General features: G+C 55.2%; 1 protein-coding gene across 3 annotated transcripts in view; it reads right to left on the bottom strand.

Annotated features, from left to right (window-relative positions):
• Positions 1-1,779: 1,779 nt before the first annotated feature.
• Positions 1,780-25,983, bottom strand: part of KIF21B (kinesin family member 21B) — a 50,839-nt gene continuing 26,635 nt past the window's right edge. Inside the window, exons 9-36 of one of the 3 annotated variants that reach the window (XM_064498286.1) lie at positions 25,408-25,597; positions 25,222-25,285; positions 24,390-24,614; positions 24,005-24,086; positions 23,366-23,483; positions 22,883-23,074; positions 22,119-22,318; positions 21,744-21,851; positions 21,163-21,231; positions 20,390-20,619; positions 19,748-19,895; positions 19,454-19,648; positions 18,316-18,417; positions 17,921-18,086; positions 17,469-17,529; positions 17,088-17,145; positions 16,400-16,605; positions 15,835-15,909; positions 15,541-15,654; positions 14,791-14,829; positions 12,685-12,821; positions 12,239-12,419; positions 11,171-11,335; positions 10,510-10,627; positions 9,605-9,775; positions 8,874-9,073; positions 7,452-7,546; positions 1,780-5,545 (exon numbers count right to left, since the gene is read on the bottom strand). In XM_064498286.1, the coding sequence (XP_064354356.1) occupies positions 7,492-7,546; positions 8,874-9,073; positions 9,605-9,775; positions 10,510-10,627; positions 11,171-11,335; positions 12,239-12,419; positions 12,685-12,821; positions 14,791-14,829; positions 15,541-15,654; positions 15,835-15,909; positions 16,400-16,605; positions 17,088-17,145; positions 17,469-17,529; positions 17,921-18,086; positions 18,316-18,417; positions 19,454-19,648; positions 19,748-19,895; positions 20,390-20,619; positions 21,163-21,231; positions 21,744-21,851; positions 22,119-22,318; positions 22,883-23,074; positions 23,366-23,483; positions 24,005-24,086; positions 24,390-24,614; positions 25,222-25,285; positions 25,408-25,597 (3,669 nt within the window). In that variant the 3' untranslated portion in view covers positions 1,780-5,545; positions 7,452-7,491. Of the gene's footprint in view, positions 7,547-8,873; positions 9,074-9,604; positions 9,776-10,509; positions 10,628-11,170; positions 11,336-12,238; positions 12,420-12,684; positions 12,822-14,790; positions 14,830-15,540; positions 15,655-15,834; positions 15,910-16,399; positions 16,606-17,087; positions 17,146-17,468; positions 17,530-17,920; positions 18,087-18,315; positions 18,418-19,453; positions 19,649-19,747; positions 19,896-20,389; positions 20,620-21,162; positions 21,232-21,743; positions 21,852-22,118; positions 22,319-22,882; positions 23,075-23,365; positions 23,484-24,004; positions 24,087-24,389; positions 24,615-25,221; positions 25,286-25,407; positions 25,598-25,983 lie in introns of all 3 variants that reach the window. The other 2 variants (XM_064498285.1, XM_064498287.1) reach the window with 2 other exon arrangements.

The raw sequence follows: 25,983 nt of genomic DNA, 5'->3' as shown, positions 1-25,983 counted from the left end.
CCCCCCCCAAAACACAGTTAGGGCCATATTGGCACACTGCTCTCCCCATTGTCCCCCGCTCCACTTGTGTCCCTGTGGTAAGCACTCAGCATTGTCTCATCCCCTCTTCCAGAGTGGCTCTAATGTTACCCCCAAGCCCAGCTCCCCTGAGGCGTGGCACTGCTTTCCGGAGCCTGCCCAGACAGGACAGGCGTTGCGGGATGTGTTTTGAGCCCACGGCTGGGATCAGCCTCCAGCTGGGATGAGCCCACGACCAGGATGAGCCCCCAGCTCCATGCCAGGACAGTCACGAGATGGCGGCAGGGTCTGAGGTGTCCCATCTGGGGAGCAGCCCCCCTGCCACTGCTGCAGGGTGTGTGCCTGCATTTACCACATCCCCCCGTCTCTTCTGGGGGATGGCTGGCGTAGAGACAATGTGGGGCTGGCAGTTCCCTGTGCTCAGCTGCTCCGTCTGGTCTGACCAGTGACACAGCCAGCTAGGAAAGAGAAAGTGGAGGCTGCTGGAGCCAAAGGCATTGCCCTGCTGAATACTAGGGGTGCAGCTCATTGCCAACCCTCCCCGCCCTGCAGTGCAGGTTTGCTGCCTGGCATTTCAGGGGGAAGGCGAGGTGCTACAGCGTGGTGCCAACATCCATCACTTCTGTGTGGTCAGTGGGAACTGCACATTGGCATTAGGATCACCACACGCTCTGTGGCAACAAAGGTAGAACCCAGGTGTCCTGGCCTTCATATCCACGCTTAAGGGTCCCCACCACAGCTCCTGGGAATGGCAGGAGCTCCTTGCCCCACTCCCTATTGCCACTTAACCTTCCTGTAACTCCTGCAGCAGTCTGTGACCCTGGGAACAGGCTCCACATTCCAACCTCCCCTGCACCCCCATCTCCTCCCCAGTCCTAGGGCTGGGTGGCCTGAAGTGAGGCATCTCTGGGGAGACACTGCTCTCCGCAGCCCCAGCAGCTCCAGCTCCACCTCGCCGCAGGGACCGAGGCCCCGCGGTGCGACAGTCGGCACTGCCACCTGCTGGCTGTCCCCAAGGTCCGGGGCCACTCGGCTGCAGGGTCCCCTTGCTCTCCTGGGGCACCAGCCATGGGCAGGTGGTCCTCACACAGCCAGGCTGCTCCCCAGGACGTGACACACAGTGTGCCGCAGATGGCCAGTGCCTGAAGAGCTTCATTCCCGGGGGGACGCAGAGCCCTCGTGTCCCCCAGAATTGCCCAGTCCTAGGGAAAATGGGGCAGTGGTGTGGCCACCACCACTCTGCCCAGGAGGAGCAGAAGGCACGGAGTATCCTGCCCCACTGCGGAGCTTGTACCATGGTCATGTCCCTGCAGTCCCTGGCTGCAGGCCCCAGTGACAAGGCCTTGCCTCATCTGGGTGCATGAAATGGGTGATGAGGTGCTGCAGGGCTGGGGGATGCTCTGCCCTCTGGAGAGCTGCTACTTTGGCTTGGGACCACCTGGCTTTACTCCTGCCTCCCCTCATCCCCCTCCTCACCAGAAAAGAGGTGCAGAGCCAGCCTGGCCAGGGCTGTGGCCCTTCCAGTTCAGTCCCTAATGATTCACCTGCAGCAACCATGCCCTTGGGGAGAAACCAGGCAGCCCAACCACATCTGTCCTGTCTGCCTCAGGACTCTCATCCCATAAGGATGTGGGTTAAGGTCATCATCTCACAACACCCAAGGCAGGGCCAGAAGGGCTGTAACTACACCACTCCTTCCACCATTTCCCCTAGTCTTCACCACATGCATCGGAACGAGTAGTTCCCAGCTCCGCTCCATCATTTCATTTCAATACATTTTATTGGTGAAGACAAAAAGGCAAGGAACAAACACATCCATTGGAAAAAAACATGTACATCATGAAGCTGAAATAACTTACACTATTTACAGGAACACACCGAGGTATAAAATACATGTACATGCCTTGTCCTATGAACAAACCCAGACCACTGGGCTGGGCTGCACAACCCGGCAGAGAAAAAAGCCTTCATTACAGTTGGCCTCTATAAAACAGCTCCGAGCAAGAAAAGGCACCTGCTATTTGCGATACTTGTGCAGCAAGAAGAGGTCCTGGAGCTGGCAATGAGATGCTACAGCTGCCCAAGCCCTGTTGCTGGCTTGGACTTAAGGTTGGTCTCAGGATGTGGGAGCAACTGGGCAGGTACCACGAGGGATGTGCATGGGGACCAGAGCTGTTATGAGTGGGGGATGAGCCCCCGGGGAAGGATGAAGGCATACGGCTATACTTCTCTGAGGATGAAACCCCGGGAAAGTCAGGACTGGGCCTGGGGGGGCAGGACTGTGCTGGGCTCCCTGTCAGTTACAGCTGGACATCTGCACCAGGGTGCAAAGGAACCAGGGTCATTGGAACCCCCCTCCTCCTCTGGACGGTGGAAGGGGTGCACAGAGGGAATGTCACCTGCAGGACAGTGCAAAGCAGTGAGTGTGCTGAAAAGCAGGTCTGAGCCCTGTGCTCAGCAGGAGTTGTACCTGGACCCCATCTAGCATAGGATGGGGGAGGACCAGGAGAGGGGCACAGGGAGGGCACCATGGGAGCAGCACTGGCCCTGCAGAGCCAAGGCCAGAGGACAGCAACTAAAATCCCACAGCAGCAGCTGTGCTTAGAGGTGCTGGGGGAGACAATACACCCGGGGGAGGCAATACACCCGGGGGAGGCAAGACCCTCATGCTCCAACTCCTTGCGGCTGGCTAAACTTGGAGATGCTATCTGGCCTGCCCTTTTGTGCCATAAAACCTGTGCATGCAGGGAAGGAGGGCAATGCCTAGGCTCCCTGGGTAGGCTCACAGTGGTTTGGGGGCCCAGGGCTTTTGGGCTCCTGAGTCATCTCCATCCCTTTTGTGCAAAGCTCAGCCCTGGGCCAGCACAAAACCACAGGCAAGAGATGGAGCAGGCCATTGTGTCCTGAAGGGAAAAGACCCACGGAGTGAGAGAGCCCATGACCAATGTGTCACACAGCAAATGTGTCCTTCCCACCAAGAGAAGGACATCCTGGGACAGCAGAAATCATTGCATCCTCGGCACGAACCAAGGCACCCAGGAAGAAGCAAAATGAGTGAAGGCAGCTCCAAACCTTCCCTACAATGGAGGGGTTGGCAGAGAGGCTCAGAGATCACAAGGAAGGGCTTAAGTTCCTCAACAGCACAACCTCTGAGCCCTGAGGGAACAACCCAGTTCAGAGTGAAAGCATGAAACACCTCACCTGCTTCCCTCAGCAGGCAAACACTCCTCACCTTCTCTCACATCCCCAACTTCCACCTCTGGGTATCTGAGCCCATGTCCCCAGCCTTAGCCTGCAGGCAATGTCCTCTCAGACTTAGAAAAGAGGAAAAATTGGGCAAGTGCAGCTCTGGGGCCTGTTGGCATGTGCTGTGATTTTGTGCACAGGCAGAAGCTGTGGGGCAAGCGGTGAAGAGAGGAGGTGAAGGACCACAGTCCAAGGGGCCACATTTGTTAGACCCTGTGCATGGTGGGACCTTGTGCTTCAGTGTTTGGAGGAACCTGATTCCCCCAATTGTGTGGCTCAGAGCTATGATCCCCCTTCCCAAACCCCATTGTGCTGTGAGAGTGGGGGACTGGCCCTGTGCTTCCTCTTGAGCCACGAGAGGAGAGTGGGGATGACCAGCAGGGCTCCAGGTTTTTCCTGATTGATGTTCAATGCCTAGGAGAGGATCTGGATTCAGATATCTTTTGGGCATGGAAATCAAATGTGACATGCAAGAATCAGCTTCTCTTACAGGCCAACTCAACCCAGGCAGAGGTTTTTACAGCACCAGTTCCCTGCTGCTCCAGACTGCTACCAAATCACAACTGGCTCTGGAAAATTTGGGCTTAGACCGGCCCATTCAAACTGTGTGCTTTGCCTGGTATTTCACAGACAAGAATTGCTTCATTGCAGCCACCAGCAATCTGCAGAGGCAAGATTACAGGCTGAGATGAGCCTCACAGAGGTCCCTTTCCATCTTTCAAAGGGACAAGAAGAACCACTTCCAGGCTGCAAATCAGCACAATAACCAACAGCAACAATGCAGAACCCTGGTCTGAGCATCCCACCAGCAATGGGATCAAAATCACTGTGTTGCAACTCAGCTGGGGCTCCCACTGTAAAGGTGAGAGAGGGCTGCTCTGGAGAGCAGGTTGCATTGCCCCGCCATGCTGTCTGTTGGGAGGCAGGGAGGGAGAGGCGAGGGGCGGCTCAGAGATGCAGCAAGGTGTGAGTGAGGCCATGTGTCCCCAGGACAAATTCAAGTGTCAAAATCATAACAACAACAACAACAATAATAATAAAAAAACAGAACACAACACCCCACCCCACCCCATCCCATCCCCCAAACCAGACCCAACAATGACAGCACCCAGCTCGCACCGTGAGGTAGCTAAACCAGATCAACACCCAGGAATCACTCTCCTGCATGGGAAATACCAACCCATATAGGCAGAGACACACACACACACACACACACACACACACAGAGCTATGGGAGCACAGTCAAGTCCTGCTTCAAAGACCTCCCCTTCTGACCTGCTTGCGGCTGTGCTATGGTACCCTGCTTCCTCCATCTGCAGGCTGAGAAAGCCCTGACAGGTGGGTGCCCAGCATGGGGGCTACACTGGAGGGAGAGACACAGCCTAATGAGTCTCCTCCAAGTTTGGAAGCCCAGGTGACACAGTGCTAGACATAGCAGTGTCACAGACACTCAGCATCTCCCAGGACTGGCCCCTCACTCCCCTGGGAGATTAAGTAAGCATCTGCAGCCTGCACACAGGAAGAAACTTGCAGTGAAAGCCAGGGAAGGTCTAAACCAAAATCCCCCAGCAGCAGATCCCCTCACCAACTTCAGCAGGGAGCAGCATTGAGAGGTTTTAGATCAGGCACTGGCAGATTTGAGTGCAGACACTAACATGTCATGGTCCACCTGCACAAGCCCTGGCTACATGTAGTCTCACACACACACACAAATACACACTCAACACTCGCACCCCTCACCCCACCCCCCCCGGCCAAGTGAAGGTTGAATAGGCTGAGCAATGAGCAGAGAAACCCTCTCCAAGTTGCTCTGTGCCCTCAGAGAGTAACACCACTTCTCTCCTGCTCAGCCATCTCACATCTGTGCGTTATGCCGGTGGCCGGCGTACCCTGTGCATTTTGTTTGCCCCCCCCTCCCAGTCCCAGCAGTGTACACAAAGTCCAAAGTAGCTATCCCTCCTGCCACCTCCCCGGGGGAACAGCATCACTTCTTCATCAGCGAGTGGCAGGAGAGGCCATGGAGCTTGCATCTGAGAACTTCAGGCTCTACCGCACTAGGATCCCTCTGGCATCAACCCCTGTGCAGTGCCAGAGCCTGTTCCAGGTGCTGGGGGCTCCAGAGGGTTTCCTCACCTCCAAAGCAGCTTCCAGTCCCAGGCTGAGGAGGGCTCAATAACTATAAAGAGAAGGCTGTTCACTGTCCTTGTCAGAATCACGACTACGAACAAGCCATCGTGCCTTCCATCAAGATGCGTCAGCAGGATTTTTTTTTTCTTTTCCCCTAAAAGGCAAAAAAAATCCATCAAATAAATAGAGATGCTCCTGTGTTTTGGGATGAAGAAGAATTCCCACTTTCCATCTGGAATGGTTTTAAGGAGGCCTGGTGGCAAAAAAACTGGGCCTGGTCTTCAAGTCATTATGCTTGGAGAAAGCAGGGAGAAAATGGCCTATGTTTTTAAGAAAGAATTGGGCAGGTCCTGGAGATTCCAGTTTGGCACTGGTAGGATTACATGGAGAAATCCTTAAATTAGAGTTCAAATACTGCTTCTTCTGTGACAGAAGGGAAGTGAGAACATGAGAGGAGAGTGCCTTTCCCTGGGTCTCCTCTGCTGTCCCATGACAAGCCCTGCCTTGCACAGGGCAGGATGGAGGACATGATCCAGCAGGTCAAGGAGAAGAGAGAGAGGAAAGTGCCAGTGTGAGAGAAGGACCTTGCTGACCCCTTGAATGGGAGGAAGGGAGAACAGTGGCGATGTCCTCTGGTAAACATACTCCTGAAAGGAGCCCCCAGCCTTTTGTGGAAGCTGGACTGTGTGAGATCATTCACAGGGGATGCAGACCCTGCAGGTTTGTCCTTCAAGCACAGGGTGAATCAGGGGCCTTGTGCAAGACTAGTATGTGCAATCCCTTCCTCCCCTGCTCCAAGCACAGACGACTCACACCTGTCCTCCAGCTGCAGCCATCACTTGCTGGGCATCCTCTGGCTCTGGACTCTGCTGGACCCCAGACCCACACGGCCATGCACAGCACCCATCCTGCCTCCTGGTCTCTGCTCTTGAGGAGCTGATGTGCCAACCTTGAGCTAGTGCCCTCCTTGGGAAGGGGCTTAGAGGAGAGCCTGGGGAAAGTTCACCTCCCAGTAGTGGCAAAACAAGACAGGCAGCTGGGAGGCAGGGGAAGATGTCAAATCCAGCCTTTCCTTCTTCACCTAGTAACTTTCTTTTTTTGCTTGTATTTCCAGCCTCCAAGGGGATTCAAATGTTTCAGGGACCCACCACAAAACACTTGCTAAGACCCAAGGTGCTGGGAGCAGGGCTAAGCAGCAATTGCCTTTCACATTGCAGAGTGGAGTGGGCACATGGGGAAGAGCTCAAGAACAACGGATCAGCTAAGTTTTTGATTAGGGCTTGGAGAACTTGAAGGGAACTTGCAGCAAATTAGTCTTGAAGTTGTCCAAGGGAGATTTTCCCAGGCTTACTGTACTCCTTGTGTCCAAAGCTAGGCCACAGCCAAGAAGCTCAGGGAGCCGAGTCAAATGCACATCTCCAACCATTGAGGCCAGCAGAACCATTGATTCTGGGGGGAATGGATCTACCTGGACACTCTTCTGCAGATCCGCTACCACACAGAAGCTGTCCCATGAGTAACTTCTCCAGAGAAGCAGCCCTCAGTGCAATGATGGGATGGGTGTCTATGGGCACCACACTCAACCCCCTTTCTGCCGTGGTCCTGGCCAGCAAAACCCATTCAGCCTTGAGACTGTGGAGTGGAGATAGACTGCTGCAGGAACTAGCCCTGGAGCCCACAGGAACTGAAGGAGCACAGATTATGACAAAGGCAGCATGAACCCATGGTGAACAGAAGGGAAACTGATGTGTCTGAGAAGGAGTCAAGGAGCTTAGCCTGGAATCTGACCCCCAGAAATCCCAGCAAATGTTACAGCAGGGTGAGTGAGAAGGGAGTTGAAACATTTCCTGGTCACTGGAAAGCCATCAAGATACTGCAGCAGGAGGTAAAGGGGAACTGACAGTGCCTCACAAAGCTGCTTCCTCATGGAAGCTGGCAGTGCACAAAATACCAGATGGGACATCATCCATCCTGTGGGATCAGGCACAAAGAAATTCCCCTCCCTGGGCTGAAATCTTGTAGACAATTAGGTCTTAGTAGTGAGGCAGAGGGACTAGGACCTTCGCTCTCCTGTTACTTTTTCCAGTCTTTTCGCAGCTCCTAGTTTGATCCAGTAGGTAATCGCCTCCCACTCCAGAGCTTCACTGTCAAGTCACTGAGAAACAAAGGTGAAAGGAATGGTTTGAATGAGGGGCTTCACACACGAAAGCCACAGACACACCGCGGAGAGGCACTGCTGGGGAAACACATGCTCCACCCCCAGCCCACGGTAGCATGCAGCCCACAAGACTTCTAGGCTACTTTCTCTTGGCAGGAGGTTGCCCAGTCCATGTTGGGGAGCAGGCAGGCCCAATGGGGCTCAGCCTCCAGATCACACTACTGGCAGCAATTGGTGACAGGGTACAAAGACACTATGATCTCTTGGGACTCCTGAGCTGACTCTGACAGCAGGACTCCCTGGAGCGAACTCTGACTCGGTCAGAGCTGTGACACTGCACGGAACTGCTGAACTTTGTCTTCCTGGGGCACAGGATGCTTTGGGAGGCAGCTGCCAACTCCCGTCCTGTCATGCATGCAAGGGTGAGGGAAGGCTATGGCTCCCACAGAGCTGCCACAGTAGGTACGGCCACTGGGGAAAAAAAGAACAAAAAACCCCCAAAAAACCCCAATAAAAACAGGGATATGACTGGGGCAAAGTGGTAAGTCACTTCTAGCAAAAATTTATCAAGTGGAGAAAAACGCAAAATAGTTTCATACCGTTAAGAAGCAGCTCAGACCAGAGAAAGAGATAGAGAGAGAGAGAAGCTAAAGCAAGCAACAGAGAGAAAGATAGAGGAAGAAAGAGATGGAGAGAGAGAGAAAAGAAAAGTAAGACAGAAAAACAGTGCATGAGCAAGAGAGAGCCAGAAAGAGCAGGAGGGTCAAGGCAGACTAGTAGCACGGCCCTTTATGGCAAGGACGCGTCGTGGAAGGCAAGGGGTGAGCCCAGGCACGTAATTCCATAACTTTACCCGGCAGTCACTGTGGCACAGATGGGAGGTGGGGGAAGAGAGACAGAGAGAGACAGAGAAAAAGGAAGGGAAAAAAGGGACATGGTCGAAAAGAAGACATCAGAGTCTTGCTGCCGGAGAGCTCTCCCAAAGCAGCAGGGGATGACCAGCCCCCAGGGAAGATGGGTCACCGTGTTAGGGACAACCATGGCATCAGCACAGTATGGGCAGGGGAAGGCTGGGGTCAGAGTGCTTGGCATGCCAGCAGGGAGCCATGCTCTGCAGGCCTTGCTATGGGGCAGGCTAACATTGGCAAGATGAAATGTAGGAGTGGGGGCACTACAAAGCTGCAGGGAACCCCCTCTTCCTTCCCTCCCTGTCCCACTTTTCCTTTGCTCTCAGTGCAAACCCACCCCAGCCCGGGGATGACATCTCCACCCCAGGGTCTCCCCCTCCCAGGGGGCTCTGGGGACCAGAAAGCCTGAGGCTCACCTGGAGGCAGTGAAGATGTGCTTTGAGTTGGTGCAGATGGCGTTGATGGGGCTGTCATGCCCTTTGATCTCCCCAACTGGGGTGAAGGTGTCCACATTCCAGACTTTGATCATGCCTCCGCGGCAGGCACTCAGCACCATGGGACGGCCGGGGATGAAGGCTAGGGCACAGACCCAGTCTTTGTGTGCATTGGGGATTTGCTGTAGGCAGGGAAACAGGACAGAGACCGTGACCATCCTCACAGCAACAATTTAATCTGCAGCACCCACAAGAGCTTCATAAATCCAAGCAGGGGTGCTCACATCACTGCAGCCCCCCATGTGCTGATCTGGATACTGGGGATGGTGTTGCAAAAGTCAGGAGGCCAAGGGACTAGATCCAAGACTCTGAGCCTGGTTGTCCCTTGAGCAGGAGACAACACTCTTGTCTTCAGAGAGGAACATGGCACCCAGGGACCCAGAACAGCAATTACTGCCGCAGCCTACATGCCAGGGGGAATTGGCAGCCCTGAGTGGCCTATAGCACCCACTTTTTGGGGGTACTGAGCCATCTGGCACACTTTCCCACAACAATGGGGCCTGCTAGAGTTCAAGGAATAGAGGTGCTCTTCCAGGTTAGCTTAGGACACGACACTGGTAGCAGGTCTCTGAACCTCCCCTTAGATTCTCTGCAGCAATACGCCTCTGCCCCACATTACCCCGAGGACCTGTTCCATCCATTCCCATCCAGACCTGGATAAGTTCCTGCTGCTCCAGATCCCACTTCTTTATGCCGTTGTCCCTGGAGCCACTGAAGAGGATGTCTCCCTGGATGGTCAGGCACTCAATGCCGTCGTAGTGAGGGGGCTCAAAGTTGTGTGTGGGGCCGATGTTGCCCACCATACCCTCCGTGATCTCAAACACCTGGGGGCAAGCAGTGGGTAAGAGACCTCAGATGGGAATGGAGGTCACCTGCTCTTGCAAAACTGGCTATCAGCCTCTGTTTCTAGGCTCAGAGTACTCAGACTGTTGCTGGAAAGGGGAGAGGTAATTCAGGCTTTTTTGGGGCTAAGGTCTAACCAAGCGTTCTGCCACAATCAGGGGAAATCTGTCACCAAAGGCAGCTCTCCTTCCATTTCATTTTACTCATGGGGAGTTTTTACACACCACCATGGGCCATGCTAACAGCTTGCAGCTGTCAGAAGAGTGGGATCCTGGTTCCCTTCCCAGCTCATCATTTCTCTCCACTTCCCTGGTGCCAGTTCCAGTTCAGCTTGCTAAAAACAGCAGAAAATGAAAAGGGAGGGGGGGAAGCTTTTACTGTGCTGGTGCTGTGAATAAGCAGGCACAAAGTATCTGTATCTGGGAGGAAAATTATGCAGGACAAGGCAAGTTCCTAATCTGCGTCAGCCATAACAAGCAAATGTCACCCACAGAGCCTGAGGAATGAGAAAGATGCAAACTCCTGCCTCCAAAGCTTCGTTTGTATCACGGGCAAAGTAAAAGGGAAGATTAGGGGCGAGTGGATGGGCAAAAAGCCACAAGCAGAGGGGAAAACAGAAATCAGTGTGAGGAGGAGAGAAGAGGCTTTGAGCATTGCCAGCAGCTGAGCGCCCCTATGGGACATAGGGCTCTGCCCAGGAGCCAGGGAAGAGTACCTTGACGTAGTGATCTTTGGAGCCTGTGACCACCAGGTCGTGGTTGCTTGCAGTCTGGTTTACCGTGAGACACATCACGGGCCCGATGTGGCCACTCAACTTCCCGATTGGCTGTAACCTTGGAGCAATGGCACAGGGTCAGCTCACCCTTTCCTGGGCACCAAAGCTCCTCCAAGGGGCTCTCCCAGACACAGACCCCCACACGCCTGGCACCCCTCTCATAGGGAATGATCCCCACTGGAGTTTATGAGCGGGGATATCCCACTTCCTAGTGATGCCATGGGTAGAAGAACAGCCTTGGGGCACACCAGCAGCCATCTGCAGAATCCAGGCAGAAGCAAAAGCTCAGCCACCTGGTGCCTACCTGGCAGGGGGGGGAGCAACAGCACAACCAGTGGGCTGCTGCTCACCCTCCATGATTTTCCCTTTCTCCTAAGCTCTGTCCAACTGATAGATAAACCCCCCCACCCCAGATAGCCCCACTGCTGCTCCTCACCTGTTGGGTCCCATAGGAAAGGTTACCCAAAAGTCCTTGTTCCAGGCAATCCCCACTGCTAAAAGGGCTTTCACTTTCCCTGGGGGGAGTCATTTCAGGCCCTCCTGAACAGGCAGTGTCGAGTGTCAGTAAGCTGCCTTGTCAGCTCCTGGCACTAGCCCTCACCTGCTTAGCTCCCAGATGCGGACAGAGTTGCCAGTGGCTGCGTAGAGCATGGTGCCGGTAGGATTGAGAGCGATCTGGTTGATCTGGTGCTCGCCCTGCACACCGGTGACAGTGCGGGTGGTGGTCCCGGCACACGCATCCCCAGAGATCACCTGGCCAGAAGATCTATGGGAAGGAGAGATTGAGGAGGAAGGATAAGCAGAGAGCTGCAGAGATCAGAACCACTGGGGCCTCACTGAGTAACTGGATGGGATCGCTGGGCTCCAGCTTGGCACAGGTGGATCCCATATCTGGAAAGGCCCTTGCAATATCACCTACTGTGTGGCCACCCTGAGATCGGCCAGATCTTTATCTCCCATGCCATTACCCTGCCTGAAAAGTGGAGCCAAGCGCCTTGGGTTCATGCATGATATGGAGCATCCTGCTCTGCCCCCAGTTTCCATTTTGGCCTGCTCTTTCCTCCTCCCGTTTCCCTTTGCTCCCTGTAGGAAGAGGAAGAGCTGGCTGGCCAGTACTGGCAGGTAGCACAGCGAGGCAGAGGTATTTGGCCTCATCATCACAGGTGAGCTGGGAGGGAGTAGCACCTTCAGACCAAGGCAGATGAGACGAGGTTGGATGGAGAAAGGACCGCTGTGCTGGAGCGAGCTGGTAAACCTGGCCGCCTGAGCGCACTCTCTCTACTAACCTTTGAACCCTGCTTTGCATTGGCAGACAGTAGGTACAGCCTGTCCCACGCTCCTTTCCAGTTCTCAAACTCCTCTTTAAAGACCTGAGCTCCCACTTTAGACTGCCAGGCACATTCCCCAGAGGCAGCTGTCTGCCACCTGCCAAATCCCTTCAAGGTTCTTTCCCCTGGGCCCTAATTGCAGAGTCACCCCAGGTCTCCCCCAACCTCCCTGCTCCCTTAGGCTGCAGCACTGCATTTGCTACAAACTGGCACTAAAGCAGCTGGTTTGGGGCTTCGTCGCTAGCACTTAGGGCCCCAAGAGGTCCTGGGATCAGCTTCTGCAAAGCTAGAGATGCTCAGTGCTCCAGGCTCCCTCAAGGTCACTCCCGCTTGCTACATACGTGAGGGTGCGGATGCACCGGGCTGAGTCCCGGATGTCCCACACTTTGATGTATGAGGTAGACACGGTGAACACCAGCCCTGTGTGGCTGCAGTACTTGATGGAAACCACATTGTTCGGGTGACCCTTGAGGGAAGCAATCTCCTGGCCCGTCACCAGGTTCCACATCTTGCAGCTCCGGTCTGTGGGAGGAGAAATGTGCCCAAGAATGTCAGTCTGGGGTAATCCCTTCCATGGACCTCGGGGCTTAGGGGTTTCCCCTGTCTCAAGGGGAAACGAGCCAGCCAGCCCTGGCACCAGTGCAGTGCAGGGGAAGGCTCAATACTGAGGACAGGACAGAGGCCCAGAAAGAACCATCCCCCTGGCGCCAGGCACTTCATGCATGTTCCCCCATGCTGACCTGTTGCCCTTGCCAGCAACCCCCCGTCCTCTCTACCTGCCACACACCTTTAGACCCAGTGAAAAGCAACTCGTCGGTGGCATCCACACAGAGCACAGGCTTGGTGTGTCCTTCTGCCACGGAGACACACTGCAGGGGGGCTGTCCGAGCATTCTTGGTGCCACCCACTGGATTAATGATGCCCCTTGCACGGGAAAGAGAGAACAAGAATGTTGGGGTCTGTGTGTGGAAAGACACCACGCTACGTGGTCCCAGAGGCATGGGAGGGCGAGAACTGCCTCATCCCAAGCATCTCCCACCAGCTGGCTGAAAAATGGGCCCCTCTGTCTGAACCAGAAATGCCCATGCAAACCTCTTCACGGAAACCCTTAGTGCCTCCCCATGATCATCCCCATCAGCCTCTGCCTAGCGTCTCTGCCCCAGCAATACAGAAAAGGAATTTGTAAAGGAGGGTTGGCCAGTGGTCTCTGTTCTGCTGCTCAACCTTTCATGCCCTACCGGCACAGACCCAACTAACTAGGAGACCCAGCTCATCTGCTGTCAGACCAATCTGGGAGAAACTGGACCCTGAACCTTCTGCAGCCTGTGGCTCTGCTCAAAATGAATGTTTCAGGGTAAAAACATCCAGCACTCCAGTTCCTTGGAGGCTAGAGTCCCAAGCCCACAGTTCATGGCTGGTGACACCCGCAGACAGGGCCCTGCTATAAGACCACAAGGGTGACAAAGAACAGCAGTGGCTTTTTGCACACAGCATCCATGCTGCAGTGACCACGGGAGCCCCGTCACCTATCACTGGCTCTAAGCAGAAGAGGATCGATCCCTGCCAAATCTTTTTTCCAGGGGCACCTTCACGACACAGCCTCAGGATACAGAGCACCTGCCAATCCCCTCCACATCAGCAGTGCTCAGGGCACTGGGTTCAGACAATCCTACCCTCCCAGTCCCCAAGGGACACATGCATGGCCACCAACAGGTCTTCCCAGCTGGGATCCCTAAGCACATCCTCTACGCAGAAGCGGAGCCCTGAGCCGTGCTATTCTTTTCTTACAGATAGGGAAACTGAGACACAGGGCTACAGAAGGGCAGGCACAAGGCCATGCAAGGTTTGCGTTAGTTGGGAGGACAGAGCCAAACGTAGGCTCATTAATTTGGGTTTGGAAGTCACATGCATATGATCTCGCTTTCTCGATCACCAGCTGCACTTCCAAACCCAAATTAAACAGCCCTGCCCTGACTCCTAGTGTTTATCCCAATCATGAGGTAACACTGAAACCAAATGGAAATCCCAGGTCCTCAGGGCTGCTGCAAGGTGAAATATTATCGATGAACATTGTTTTGCTTCCTAACTGCAAACTATCTTAGGTGACCCAGCATGCTCCAGCACAGCCATGTACCTAGTACCATCCCCATGGAGTGACTGGGCACCTATGAAAGCTCAGGGTACAGGCAATGCAAGGGGAAACCCAGGAGCTAAAGGGTTTATATCCCTAGAGGATGGGGAAAAGGTGGCCCTACTGGTAAGTAACTTCAACAGGTAGGATAGTACAGGGGGACAAGCCCAGGGCCATCTTCACCCTCAAGGCTAAGCTCTGCCCTGCAGACTGACTTGGTTTTTCTCTCTGCAAGATGAGGAAAGAGACTTACTCATCCTTACCCCAGCACTGGGAAAGCACACTCAAGTGTGGGGAGCACTTGGAGATATTTGCCTGGAAGATGCTTGCAAGAAGGACACACTGACAGTGCCCAGCACTGCTTGAGCCACCCCAGCATCACACCATTCTGCTAGAGAGCCGGGGGAAGGGATGGGACACTGTGGCATTGTGCTGATGAGAGCCCACCAGAGGTGGAGCAGAACTTGTGACCACCTCCATTCAGCCAAAGACCATACGTATTCCCAGTGCCACATTCCCAAAGGCTGATCAGAGGAAGAACGGCTCGAAACTAACAACGGATGGGACAGCGTCAGATGCTGGAGTTGGCATGCCAAGAGGAGAGGGACAGCACACACTAGCAGCCTGGGAAAGAGTCCCGGGAGATGGGGCAGAGCAGCAAGGTGCAGGTGGAGCATGCAGGGACAAGGGAGAACGGAATCATGAGAAAGAGAGAAGGAAGAGGAGAGGAAGAAGTGATAATAAATAGAAAGTTGTCTATACCTCAGCACCTCCGAGACAGAGGAATCGCTGTCATCAGACCTAGGGGCAGAAAATTAGCAGGATTACGGGAGAGAAAACCCAGAACAGAAGAGGCAGCAGAAGAGTCAGAGATGGAGGGTTGTTATTGCATCCAAGCCAGTGTGGGACAAAGAGATGGAGAAAGAGAGAGAGAAAAAGAGAGAAGCACACATGGAGAATCAGGGGAGAGGGCAAAGGAGCAGGAGGGGACATGAGGATCAAACGGCAGATCTCTGTCCGGGCACATCAATGCTGCTACGTTTGCTCCAAGACGGGGGCTGATCTTATGGACAACTGCCCAACCTGCCGCAGAGGGTGGTTGGAGCAGCATTTGTGAATTGGTGCAAGTCCATCAGCTTCCTCTCAGCCCCCCATCCTGCCTCACCCCAGCCCATCCTGCTCCACAGTCCTTCCCAGCAGTCCAAGACTGGCACCACCATGTCTCCAAGAATGCCTTAGCAAGAGCCCAGACCTGTGAGCTCCTGTGAGCAGCCAGTTTTGAGGGAACACACACCAGGTCACCACAGGACAGGGGCAAGAGTCCAGCCTGGCCCTTGCAGAGCATCTGCCCTCTTGCAGAGAGGAGCAGTGAGGAAAGTGGGTGGCAGGAGCCTGGCTGGAGCCGTCCCAGGTCCTGTGCTTCTATATCCTGCAGTGGGACCTGGTATTTGCTGTTTGCTGATACAGCACTGATCCCCCTCACTCAGACCCACCCATCCCACCAGGACTTACTTGTCCAAGGCAGACCCCTGGCTCTGGTTGCTCGTCAGACGAGAGAAGACGTTGCGATCGTTGCGTGGGCGGGTAGGTGGGGATGAGGGAGGTGTGAAGCCAACATCTGGAGGCCTGAGCCAGGAAGGATTAAACAGAAACATGACATGGGGTTACTCAGCTGTCAAGTGCCAAAACCTGTCTTGCCCACGCTGGTACACCAGAACCCTGCCGAAGCAGCAACAACCAGCGCAATGGGCAATTCTCCATTTGTCTGGGCCACTCAGCCTCCCCATGGCAAAGTCTTCAGCTCACCTGGCAGGTTGCCCACGGTCATAGGATTTCCTCCTTGTCAGAGGTGAGGTGTCTGAGCCACGAGATTGCCTGGGACTGGAGCAGAACAGAGCATGGTGAGTGCCTGATCTTCCCCAAGGCTGAGTCCCTTTCTGCTGAACCCACATGCCCTCCCCCAGCAGAGTAAATGGAGAAGTTAGGGTGCTCTGGAGGCATGATCACAAGGTCAGAGGATTTCTCAGGTCATCCCATGAGTGCAGATCCTTTTGGCACACTGGGAAGCTGCCAGGATTCTGCTGTCCATGAAGGCTGACAGCAGAACCCAAGACAATGAACTAGTGCCTCTCATGTTCCCTTTTTTCTCTCCTCCTTGAGTACCCTTATCTTCAGTTGCAGAAGATACCAATATATTCCTAGATACTCTCCAGCTGGAGACACCCACCATTGCTTGCTGCAAACAGGCCTGGATGGATGTAGAATTTGGCTCACATTTACTGGTTTGGAGGGTCAGGACATGGCTTCCCACCCCCCAACCCATGCCTCTGTGAAACTCTTAGTGCACAGAGACCCATCACCCTGTGCTCACAAGGTGCTTCCTCGCGTAGGCAGGCTGATGGTGCGGGACACTTTCTCCTTGTAGTAAGGGTCTCGGATAGAGAAGCTGATCCCATCCTCTTTGATCTCCATGAGGGATGCCAAGGACTTGGTGATGTTCTTGGTGGAGATATCCAGCGTGGGTCCTAGACACTCGGCTGACACTGCCTTCATCTGTCCTGAGAGCTTGGGCTCTCCCTAGAGCAGGGAAGAGGGCTCAGACACAGGCAGCCAGGGAGCTGCGGGGTGAAGCTGCTCACACTCCTTGGTCATGGGAGGCTGAGCTTCCCTGCCTCACACTGGGATGCCCATCACAGCAGTGGCTCTCCATACTCTAGAAAAGGGTGACAGCCTGGGCAGAGCAGTGGGATTTCCTCCACCTCTAACCACAAGTGTGGCTGGAATGTGGAATGGCTGTGGTACTGCCTGGGGACCTGCTCGATGCCCACACAAACTTGGAAGGTATTGGGTGTCCTTGTGCATGTTTCCCAAGTCTCCAGTCCTTCAGGAGATGACAGGACCAGGAGATATGGGACCCTTCTTGCCTAGAGCTGACCCCACCATTCTACCATATCCCAAGCCTGGCTCTCCAAGAGTCCATTGGAGCACTGCCAGACAGTGTGCCCTTCTGTCCCTCATCCCATACCCTGTGGCAGGGCCATGCAGCAAGGCCAACTCACCTTGAACTTGAAGTCATCCTGGCTGGCTGAGCCCTTCATGCTGAAAGACTGGGAGAAGCTGCAAGGAGTGCGAGAAGACAGAGCTGGATTTTCAGTGCTGAACTCTTTTCAGAGACCTGGCTACCCCCATCCACTAGACTCCTTGGGTCACCTCCTGCTCCTCAGCACCCTTTCCCTAAGGGATGACAGTCTTCATTTCCTGTTGGAGTCTGGGATGTTTGCACTCCCTCCCAAGAGCTAGGCACCACAGGAAAGCTTAGATGGGGCTTTCTTCATCTACAACCATCCTTGAGGTCTCATGGCACCAGACTCCCTGCCACACCACAGACACTATCAGGTCAGGCACAGCCTGCTGCAGGCAGGGCTAAACTGGGTGCTCACCTCCCATCCGAAGCCAGGCTGAATTCGGAGACCTCCTCATCCGTACTGGTGTAGCCATTCTCTGTGCACATGAGAGAAGGCAGGTGAGCAATATGAAGGGGAGCACATCACACCAAGTCCCATCCGGACTGGATGGCAGCAGGGCTCAGGGCAATGCCCGGGCTGTTGTGAGATGGCATGTCCTGTCGTTGTGACTCTGCTGCCATAGCTTGAGTTCCCTGCCCAGAAGCATCATCTGTGCAGCCCCAGGGGCTGATGCCTGGCCAGGTTGACCCCAGCTGTGGCATCTCCAAGTGCTCACTAGGGGTCTGGCACAGGCAGGCTAGGCTCACCCCACAGGGCGGAGGTGGAGGCTCCATGGGCAAGGACGCCTGGCCCAAGGAAGGGTGCCTGCTCAGCCCTTGCCCCACAGTCTGCCTCACCAAAGGCTCCTCCATGAGCTGCTGGCCCACCTTGCTGGACGTTGTGGATCAGAGCTTGCAGCTCGGGATGCGACTCCGCCTTCTCACGCAGGGCATCCAGGATCACGTGGTTCTGTGACGAGCCGGTCACATCTGTCTGCCTCAGGCGCCCCTCCAGTAGGCGGATCTGGGCTTCCTTCTGTGCCACTTGAAGCCCCTGGCAGGAAGGAAGGCCATGGTTAGCCTGAGACAGGCACATTGGAGCCCCCCATCTCTGGGTTCCACAGAGCCTGGGCCCACTGTCCACGCAATGTCCCAGTGCCCCAGTCACCACTGCAGCATCATAAAACCCACTGTCGCAAGGACAAGATGGAAGCAGGGTACCCGGGAGGGCCCTGTCACACCTTCCTGAGCCCCCTGCCTCAAGCAGCGCAGTCCTCCCATACCTTATCAATGGAAGCCTTCAGGAAATTATCCAGCAGGAGCCGAGCTTCAGCCAGGGAGCAGGAGCTGATCACCACCGAGGTGTCAGTGGAATCCAGCTCTTCCTGAAAATAAGAATTAGGAAGGGAATTAGAGGCAGTACGAGAACCCTGATGCTGGGCATGGGAAGGGCAGATAGCAGGCACAGTAGCCAGCACTGCTTCACAAGGTTGTTTGTGGCTCCTTTGCCACACCCCAGTGTGGAATCATTCGCTATTGAGTCTCATTTGCTCCAGTCTTCCAAAATGACTGTTGAGGAGATTTAGACATCGAGACTCCCATCAAAACCTGAATAGCTTTGGCACTGCCACTGGCATCATGGTGCAGACACTTAATTTGACGCTAATTTGCAGGCACCAGCCTCACCCAGATTCACAGCACCTCAAACCACCAGCCCAAAGTCTAGCTTGAATTAACAAGAGCCTCTTTTCCTCTGCTCATCTATGTGACACAAATCAGGGACAAGCTGGGGACAGCACAGGCGCCTCTTGTCCAAGGCTGCAGCCACTAGAGGGGAGCGGAGAGTCGGGAAGCTATACAGCATCCTTGCAGTGCATCCGGTGTCAAAACCAGACAGAAAAATCCGTGGTTTTTTGCTGGGAAAAATGCTGATCCTCCCCGAGGAAGTTTCTCATGCAGGCCCCACAAACGCTTGCAAACTCCCATGAAGATGAGTGACCGCCAGCCTTTGGGGAGGCCGGGGGCTGTGGCTTTCCCACGTCTCTCAAGGCTGAGGCATGAGGCATCAGGACGCCTGGGTTCGTTTCCCAGTCCTGCTGCTGAGTCCCTGCTGACTGAGCCTGGAGGATGAGTAAGGGAAGAGCCTGGCTGCCTGCCCTGCACTGGTGGTGGGAGCCTACCCGCAGAGGTGCTAGGAAGCTGCAGGCAACTGGCAGAGCTCCGGTTCACAGTTAACCACACAGCAAGACATGATTGTGCTGGTGCAACCTCTCAGTGTCAGTGACTACATCATAGGCCTAGAGAAAGAGCCCAGGCATCCAACCTGGGCAGACCGTAGGGATGCCCTAGCCTCCCAGGGATGCTCCCCACTCTGCATCCCAGCCTCCATATCTGCATGCTGAGCCTGATCCAGTTGCCCACCTTGGTCTCTTCAATCTGCATGATGGTAGCCTGGCAGTCAGAAATGCTGTCATTGATGTAGTCTATGTTGGCCCCCAGCACCTCAATCTCCTCATTCAGCTCCTGCAGACCTTTCTGCTCCTTGGGGCTCTCTGCCTGCAGTTTTGTCCTCTTGCCTAGCAATGCCTCCTGTAGCAGTGCCAGCTCCTCCCGTTTCTGAGGGAAGAAAAGGAGGTGCGTTGGCGTGGTCAGCATGGCTGTCCCCCATCCCTGCACCCATTGGCCAGCCCTCTCCATCCCTAGTGATGCCCTCACCTTGATGAGCCGCTCCATGTCAGCCTCCAGGTTGACGATGGTCATTCTCTGCATGACAATGTCGAAAATGCGCCGTTCCAGAGACTGCCATTTGAGGCGGGCAGCCTTGCTGAAGGTCTGGCTCGTCCCCTTCTTAGGGAACTTCTTCCTACAGCCAGAGAGGAGCAAAGGGGTCAAGGCACCCAGCCACACCTTCCTAGAAAGCTGAGCTTTCCCCTAAAGGATGCCCTGGCTCTGGCCTCCCAGGGGTGGAGGAGACATCTGCATCATTTTTGGATGACTCAGATCTGCCATCACTCCTGCCTGGTCTCACTAACTCTACTCACTCCTTAGCAAAGGCAGGGGCAAGAGAGTGCCAGATCATTACAGCAGGGCTGAACCTAGCAGGGTTTGTGCCATTACTAAAAACACTTGTAGGAGCCCAGTGTCGGGCTCAAGCTCAGGTGATGGGTAGTCATACACTGCCAGCCCAGTCTGTCACCAGATCAGCAACTAATACAGGTCAAACGTGCAATAAAGAACTAGCCTTCAACCCCTGCTCCCAGGTAAAAGCCAGATGTGCTATCGTGGGGATCCTGGGAAGGCTTATCACCCACCCCGTGCAGCCCCAGCTCAGCAGAGCCAGCCTGTCTCCGTCCTGACCTGGCAGGCCGAGCCCCATTCATGGAGGGCGAGGGGTCTCCCAAGAAGTTATTGATTTTCCGGTTCCACTGGCGCACGATGCTGGAGACTGAGCGAGCCCCGGATTCAGGCTCTGAAGAGGTGGTGCTGGCTGAGACCTCCGCGCCGGAGTCCAGCATGGCCGGCTTCTGGCTCATCCTGCCTGCGACTCGGTCCGACATGGGCTTGGCGAGACGGCGCAGAGCCGAGACCTGCCCAGAAAAGGGCAGAGCAGTGCCCACATCAAACAGGCATCCCCAGCATAATCCTGCCTCAGCAACCTCAACTCTCTGCAGGACCAAGAGCAGTAGCAGCTCTAAAGAGACCCAAAGCCCTGAGACACAGAGGGGTGCTTCAGACAGCAAAGCCAAAGTGGGAAATAAGTCCAGGCTAAGCAGCTCTAATGGAAGTTTGAAACCTGCCCTGGGGACATTTGTGTAACTCTGCAGACAGCACGCAGAGGATTTCTCCCTCCTTACTCACATCCATCCTCCTGCAGCCCAAGATCAGCTGCCCCAGGAGATGGGAAATTCCTCTGCTGGCCACAGTCATCTTCCACCTGGTTACTCACAGCTGTAAACATCCTCCCAGTCCTTTGGGAAATCTAACCTCAGGGCTAGCGTTCTCCAAATGCCTGGCTGTCTCTGAGTTGAGTACCTGGGCTGCGACGCCAGTGGAGGTAGAGATGATCCCTGTCTGCCCCAGCCAACTCCCAGAGGCCCCTGCCCCAACAGAAGTGGCTGCCACTTTCTCACCTCCTGTGTTTTCCTTCGCAATACTATTTCCTGCTGCCGCTTCTGAGACTCCAAAGCCCGGATCTGAAACTGCACAAGAGAGAAACAGATGCCTGGAGTCCTACTGGGGAAGGGAGGGCTGCCCAAACATCCTAGCAATGATCTCAGTCCCAGGGGTCCCACCACTGCAGCCAGGACATGGTGTAGTTCCATATTGGACCAGATTCTTGAACAGTTGTTTGGACTTGAACAGAGCCACTCCTGATTTCAGCAGAGAGCAGGTTTATAGTCCCCTGGCTAGCCTTGATGGCACACTCCCTTCTGAGCAGGGTGGGGAGTCCACAGCATCCCTGACAATCACACTGGGAGCTGCAGTAAGGCCTTGAGGATGCAGCTGTTCAATTAGATGTCCTGTGCCAGGGACTGTGCTGCTCTTTGCAAGGCAATGGGTGCAGCAGTGCCCTGAGTTTCACTGTGATATTTTTGAGCACCTCAGGGTGCTCTCCCTTTGAGCAAGACAAGTGTTGATCCTGCCTCCAAGCCCGGTGTTCCCTGCACTGGGACACCTAGTACGACATGGGCTAGCTGGACAGAGCTCTAACCTCCTGCCGGCGTTGCTCCTTCTTGAGCTGAGCAATCTCCCGATTCCTCTTAGTCTCCGCCAGCCGCCTCCGCTGCTGTTCCTCCCGCATCTGCTTCATCAGTGCAACCTGGAACAGAAGGGTGCCATTTGTCAAGGCACAAGCACCCAGCGGTGCAGTAGGCAGGGACCCCACACATCACACACAGACAGCCATCCTGTGCTTGCCACCAGGAGTAGAGAACATCATTTCTCCCTTGAGCAGAGCAGGGAGCTGCGCCTACCCACTTGGCTGTGCCAGTCACAGCCTCACTGCTACACTGGAAGATTCCTCCCATGACTGGGCACAAGGGATGCTCTCCCCATCCCAGCACATAGCAACCACCCGCCTGGTTACCTTCGCCTTCTTCATCTCAGCCACTTCTGCCTGGAGCTTCCTCAGTTCCCGTTCATAGCGAGACTGGTTCTTCAGCAGTCGAGCGTGCTCCTTCTGGGCTGCCTGGAGCTTCTGCAGGTCCCGGTTCATCTCCTTCAATCGTTTCTCATAGTCTGCCTTGATCTTGTTGGCTTTCTCCTCTGTGTAGCACTCCATGGTGCCTGGGGAAGCGTGGAGAGGGGCTGAGATGGCCATGCACCCGGGGCTCTTTCTGCACTAGCATACCCTGCCCAGGGACGCAGGGCACTGTGCCCTCCTCGTCTTGCTAGACCTTTCTTTACCCCCTCTGCTCTGACCCCGCTGGGGGCACCCTTCAGGATAGCAGTCTATGCCACAGTTGCCAGGGGCTTAGAGAAGCCATGGAAGTGGATCTACAGCCATGTGAAGCCTGCCTGAGCCTCAAGATCTGCTGAGCCTCAAGATCAGCTAGACTATTGGGTCCTTTGGGTCTCCACGTGTCCCTCAGTACCTCAGTTTCCCCAAGGGTCTAACAGGACCCCATAACCCAGGAAGCAGTGTTCAAGGATAGAAAAGGCACTGCCTTTCCTTCCTCTCCAGCCACCTCTCTAGTATCACTGGGGTCACCGGCTTTCCAGGTGACTAGTACTGCTCCCACATGACTGTGTGGAGGGGTGGATGCTTTAGCTTGGAGCTGGTGGGGCAGAAAGGGGGATTAGGGCTCGCTGCCACAGGAATGGGATCCCATGAGGAGAAGTGGTTCTCACTGAGGTTCTGCAGGACACGGTCCCGCTCCAGTTGCGTGTCCCGGATCTTGTTCTGCAATAGGATCAGCTTTTCCTCGTATTGGTGCTTGAGGGTCTGCAAACGCCGCTGGCTGTTCTCCAGCTCGTCGATCAGCTTCTGCTTGATCTCTATCTCACACGTCAGATCCGCCAGGTCGGCTTGGAAATTCACAGCTGGAGGCCAGGAGGGACAGTCAGGCAGGGAGAGACTGGAGACAGCATCACTCCCACAGCCCCACTGAACCATGGTGCAAGGAGGGGACAGAAGGAGCTGAAGAGGAAGGGGCGCAGGGCACACTTCTGGGGAGTAGCAGCACCCCAGAGAGCCCTGGATACTCTCTGCAGCAACATCTCCTGGAGGAGATGTGGTCCAGGGTCCCTCTGGACTCTCCCTTCCTCAATGCCAGGACACCATGGCTAATGCAGCCCCAGATACCAAAATGCTCACGTGGCCCTGAACTTTACCCTTCTCCTCTGCATCTGAGTCTGAGTCTACCAGGCTCTCTTCGCTCCCGGAGTCCTCATCTTCATCCTCACGCACATCCTCTTCCTCACAGCCGCTCTCATCTTGTTCTTCCTCCTCCTAAAAGGTGAATGCCAGGCCTCAGCTTGCAGCATGGCCTTGTCCTTCTCTCCATAGTTTCTTCCCATCTCTAAACTGGAGCTGATCCCCACGGCAATGGGCTGCAGCCCCAGCAATGGGCCTCAGCCTCCCAGACAGGATGTATGGGGGCTGCAGCACCCCTTCTGGAGCCCCCAGTGTACACAGTGGAGATGGGCAACTCTGTGCCCTGGGCCTGCCTCATCCCTCCCTGTGCAAGACTTCTCCCAGCTGAGCAGCACTGCGTTGCCCCCCCCCGCCCCGACCCTTTCACCAACATTGGGTAAAACTGAGCCTAAAAGGACATTGGCTCCTTTATCCACAACGGGATAGGCTGGGGAGCACCCTCCTTACTCTTGCTCCTGCCCTTATGGGGTCCCTGGCTCCATGACCCACTCCAGGCTTATCAAGGGGCCAGGTCCTTCTCCCTTGGTCCTTCTCCCACTCAGGGTAGCAGTGATGATGCTTCAGCACCCAAATGCTCACCCTCTGTGCCCCCTCACCTCTTCGGCCTCGTTCTCATCCGTCTCCTCCCCGTTGTCCTGCTGCAGCTTCGGCCGCTTCTTAAATGCTTCCTTCTCAGGGCTGGGAGAGAGAAGCAGGAGGGCTGGTGTGAGTCTCAGTGAGGGGGAGCCTGGGGATGGGTCTCAAAGAGCTGCCCCCGCTCCCCTCCCACAACCTCCTTCTTTTGACCCCTCTGGGAAAGCAACCTCTGGATATGTGTGATGCCTGTAAAAGGGACTGAGGGGGAGGCAGTGCTGGGGAAGGGAACCCAGGTGACTTGTGACTAGCAAGGATGGGGAGAAGAGGGCAGGATACCTGGCCCTGCAAGGACAGATAGGATTGACATGCAGCCTCCCCCTCCCCCAGTGTCACACAGGAGCCAACCTCTTCCTCCGCTGCCTCCTCTCTTTCTTTTTCAGACGCTCCAGGTCCTGTTTGGCCCGTTGGAGGACGTCAGAGGCCTCTGTCTCCACCGAAGCAGCAGGACTGCTCAGGCCAGCTAAGCCAGATGCTGGGGATGAGCCCATGGAGTAGGGTGGCCTGGCAGAGACGCGTGAGAGGCTGCGACGCAGCGACTCATTCATGGACTCGCTCTCCAGGAGCTTGGTCCTAGGGAGCAGAGACAGGATGTGGTCAAAGAGGGGACATCCTGCTATTCCAAGGGGAAGACCTGGCTGTTTTTTAAGAAGGCAAGAGTCAGGCACAGAGTCACTACCAAACCATCCCCACTCATCTTGGGCCAAAAAGACCAGGACACTGAGAACAGGGAGCACCTGAGGGATGTGTGAAACAAGTGGAGGGACCCAGCTCCAGGGAGCCAGCAGTCCCTGGGAAACATCAGGAAGTCCTGCCAGCTTTTCTCCTCCTCCATCGATGGCCACACAATGTATAACTCTGGCCAAAGCTCTGCCCAACACTGAGGCTGGGATTCACACAGCTTGGGAGGTGCCAGTGGTCTCAGCAGCTGCTCCACCGAGGCTTACGAATAATCCCTCCTAACAAACTGCATTCCCGGTGACCCTTTCGAGGCATGGAGCTCTGACCAGCCCATGGCCTTGGCACAGAGGAGGGCAGCACCTGGGTTCAGACCCAGTCCCTGCATACACCAATGCATGGTCCAGCACACCACAGGATCCAGGTGACAAGTGCTCAATCCACTAGACCTTACTGCCTGCCAGCATTGAGCAGAAGGGGAGAATGGCAGAGCCTGGCTTACCTCAGCTCTTCAATCTCCCGAATGTAGTTCTGGATCAGGGCACCGATGGCTTCATTACCGTCGCCTGGAGGAGCAGAAGCTCAGGTTGGTCAAGGCAAGACGCAGGCCCTGTCACGGGCACCATGGGCCTACGTCCTGGCTGTACTGGGTGGGTCAACCCCCTGCGTTGCATGTGCCCAGCCTCACCTGCCTTGGCCAGCATTAAGTTAGCCTCCTGGCTCATGAGATGCGTGACTCTGCTGTTGATGGCATCAATGGCCTCCTGCATGGCTTTCACACGCATGCGCAGTGTGTTGTTCTCCTTCTGGAGCATGGCATTCTCACGGAAAAGGTCACTGTAGCCTTCTGAGCCATCCTCCCCGATGACCCGCTTGCCCTTTGGGGAGAGGAGAGGAGCTCTTGAGCACAGGATGTGCTAGGAGGTGGGGGCCCACCAATAGTATTCCTGGGGCCAGATAGGCCCCGATCCCAAAGTAGGGGCAGGGAGAATGTAGGGATCCCAGGAAAGCCTGAGATCAAACACCCAGAAGGAAATGGCACTGACGGAGGGTGGGAGATGTTTGAAGGCTTCTCCCTGCCTCAACATCCCAAGAGATTTGTCCATGGTCCTACCTGTGGCAGGGCAGGAATTAGACTCCCATCTCCAGTGTCTGAAGCACATGCACTAACCACTAGGCCAGCAGAGGCCTGCAGTGTGGAGATAAATGACTTGGCACAAGCCATTCACCAACTGAGGGCTAGCTTTTATGGAGAGCAAAGCAG

The sequence above is a fragment of the Dromaius novaehollandiae genome, chromosome 27 (genome assembly GCF_036370855.1).
Source record: "Dromaius novaehollandiae isolate bDroNov1 chromosome 27, bDroNov1.hap1, whole genome shotgun sequence".
NCBI classification, from domain to species: domain Eukaryota; kingdom Metazoa; phylum Chordata; class Aves; order Casuariiformes; family Dromaiidae; genus Dromaius; species Dromaius novaehollandiae.
Note: the sequence above shows the minus strand (reverse complement) of the source record. Positions and strands in the feature narration are given on the sequence as shown.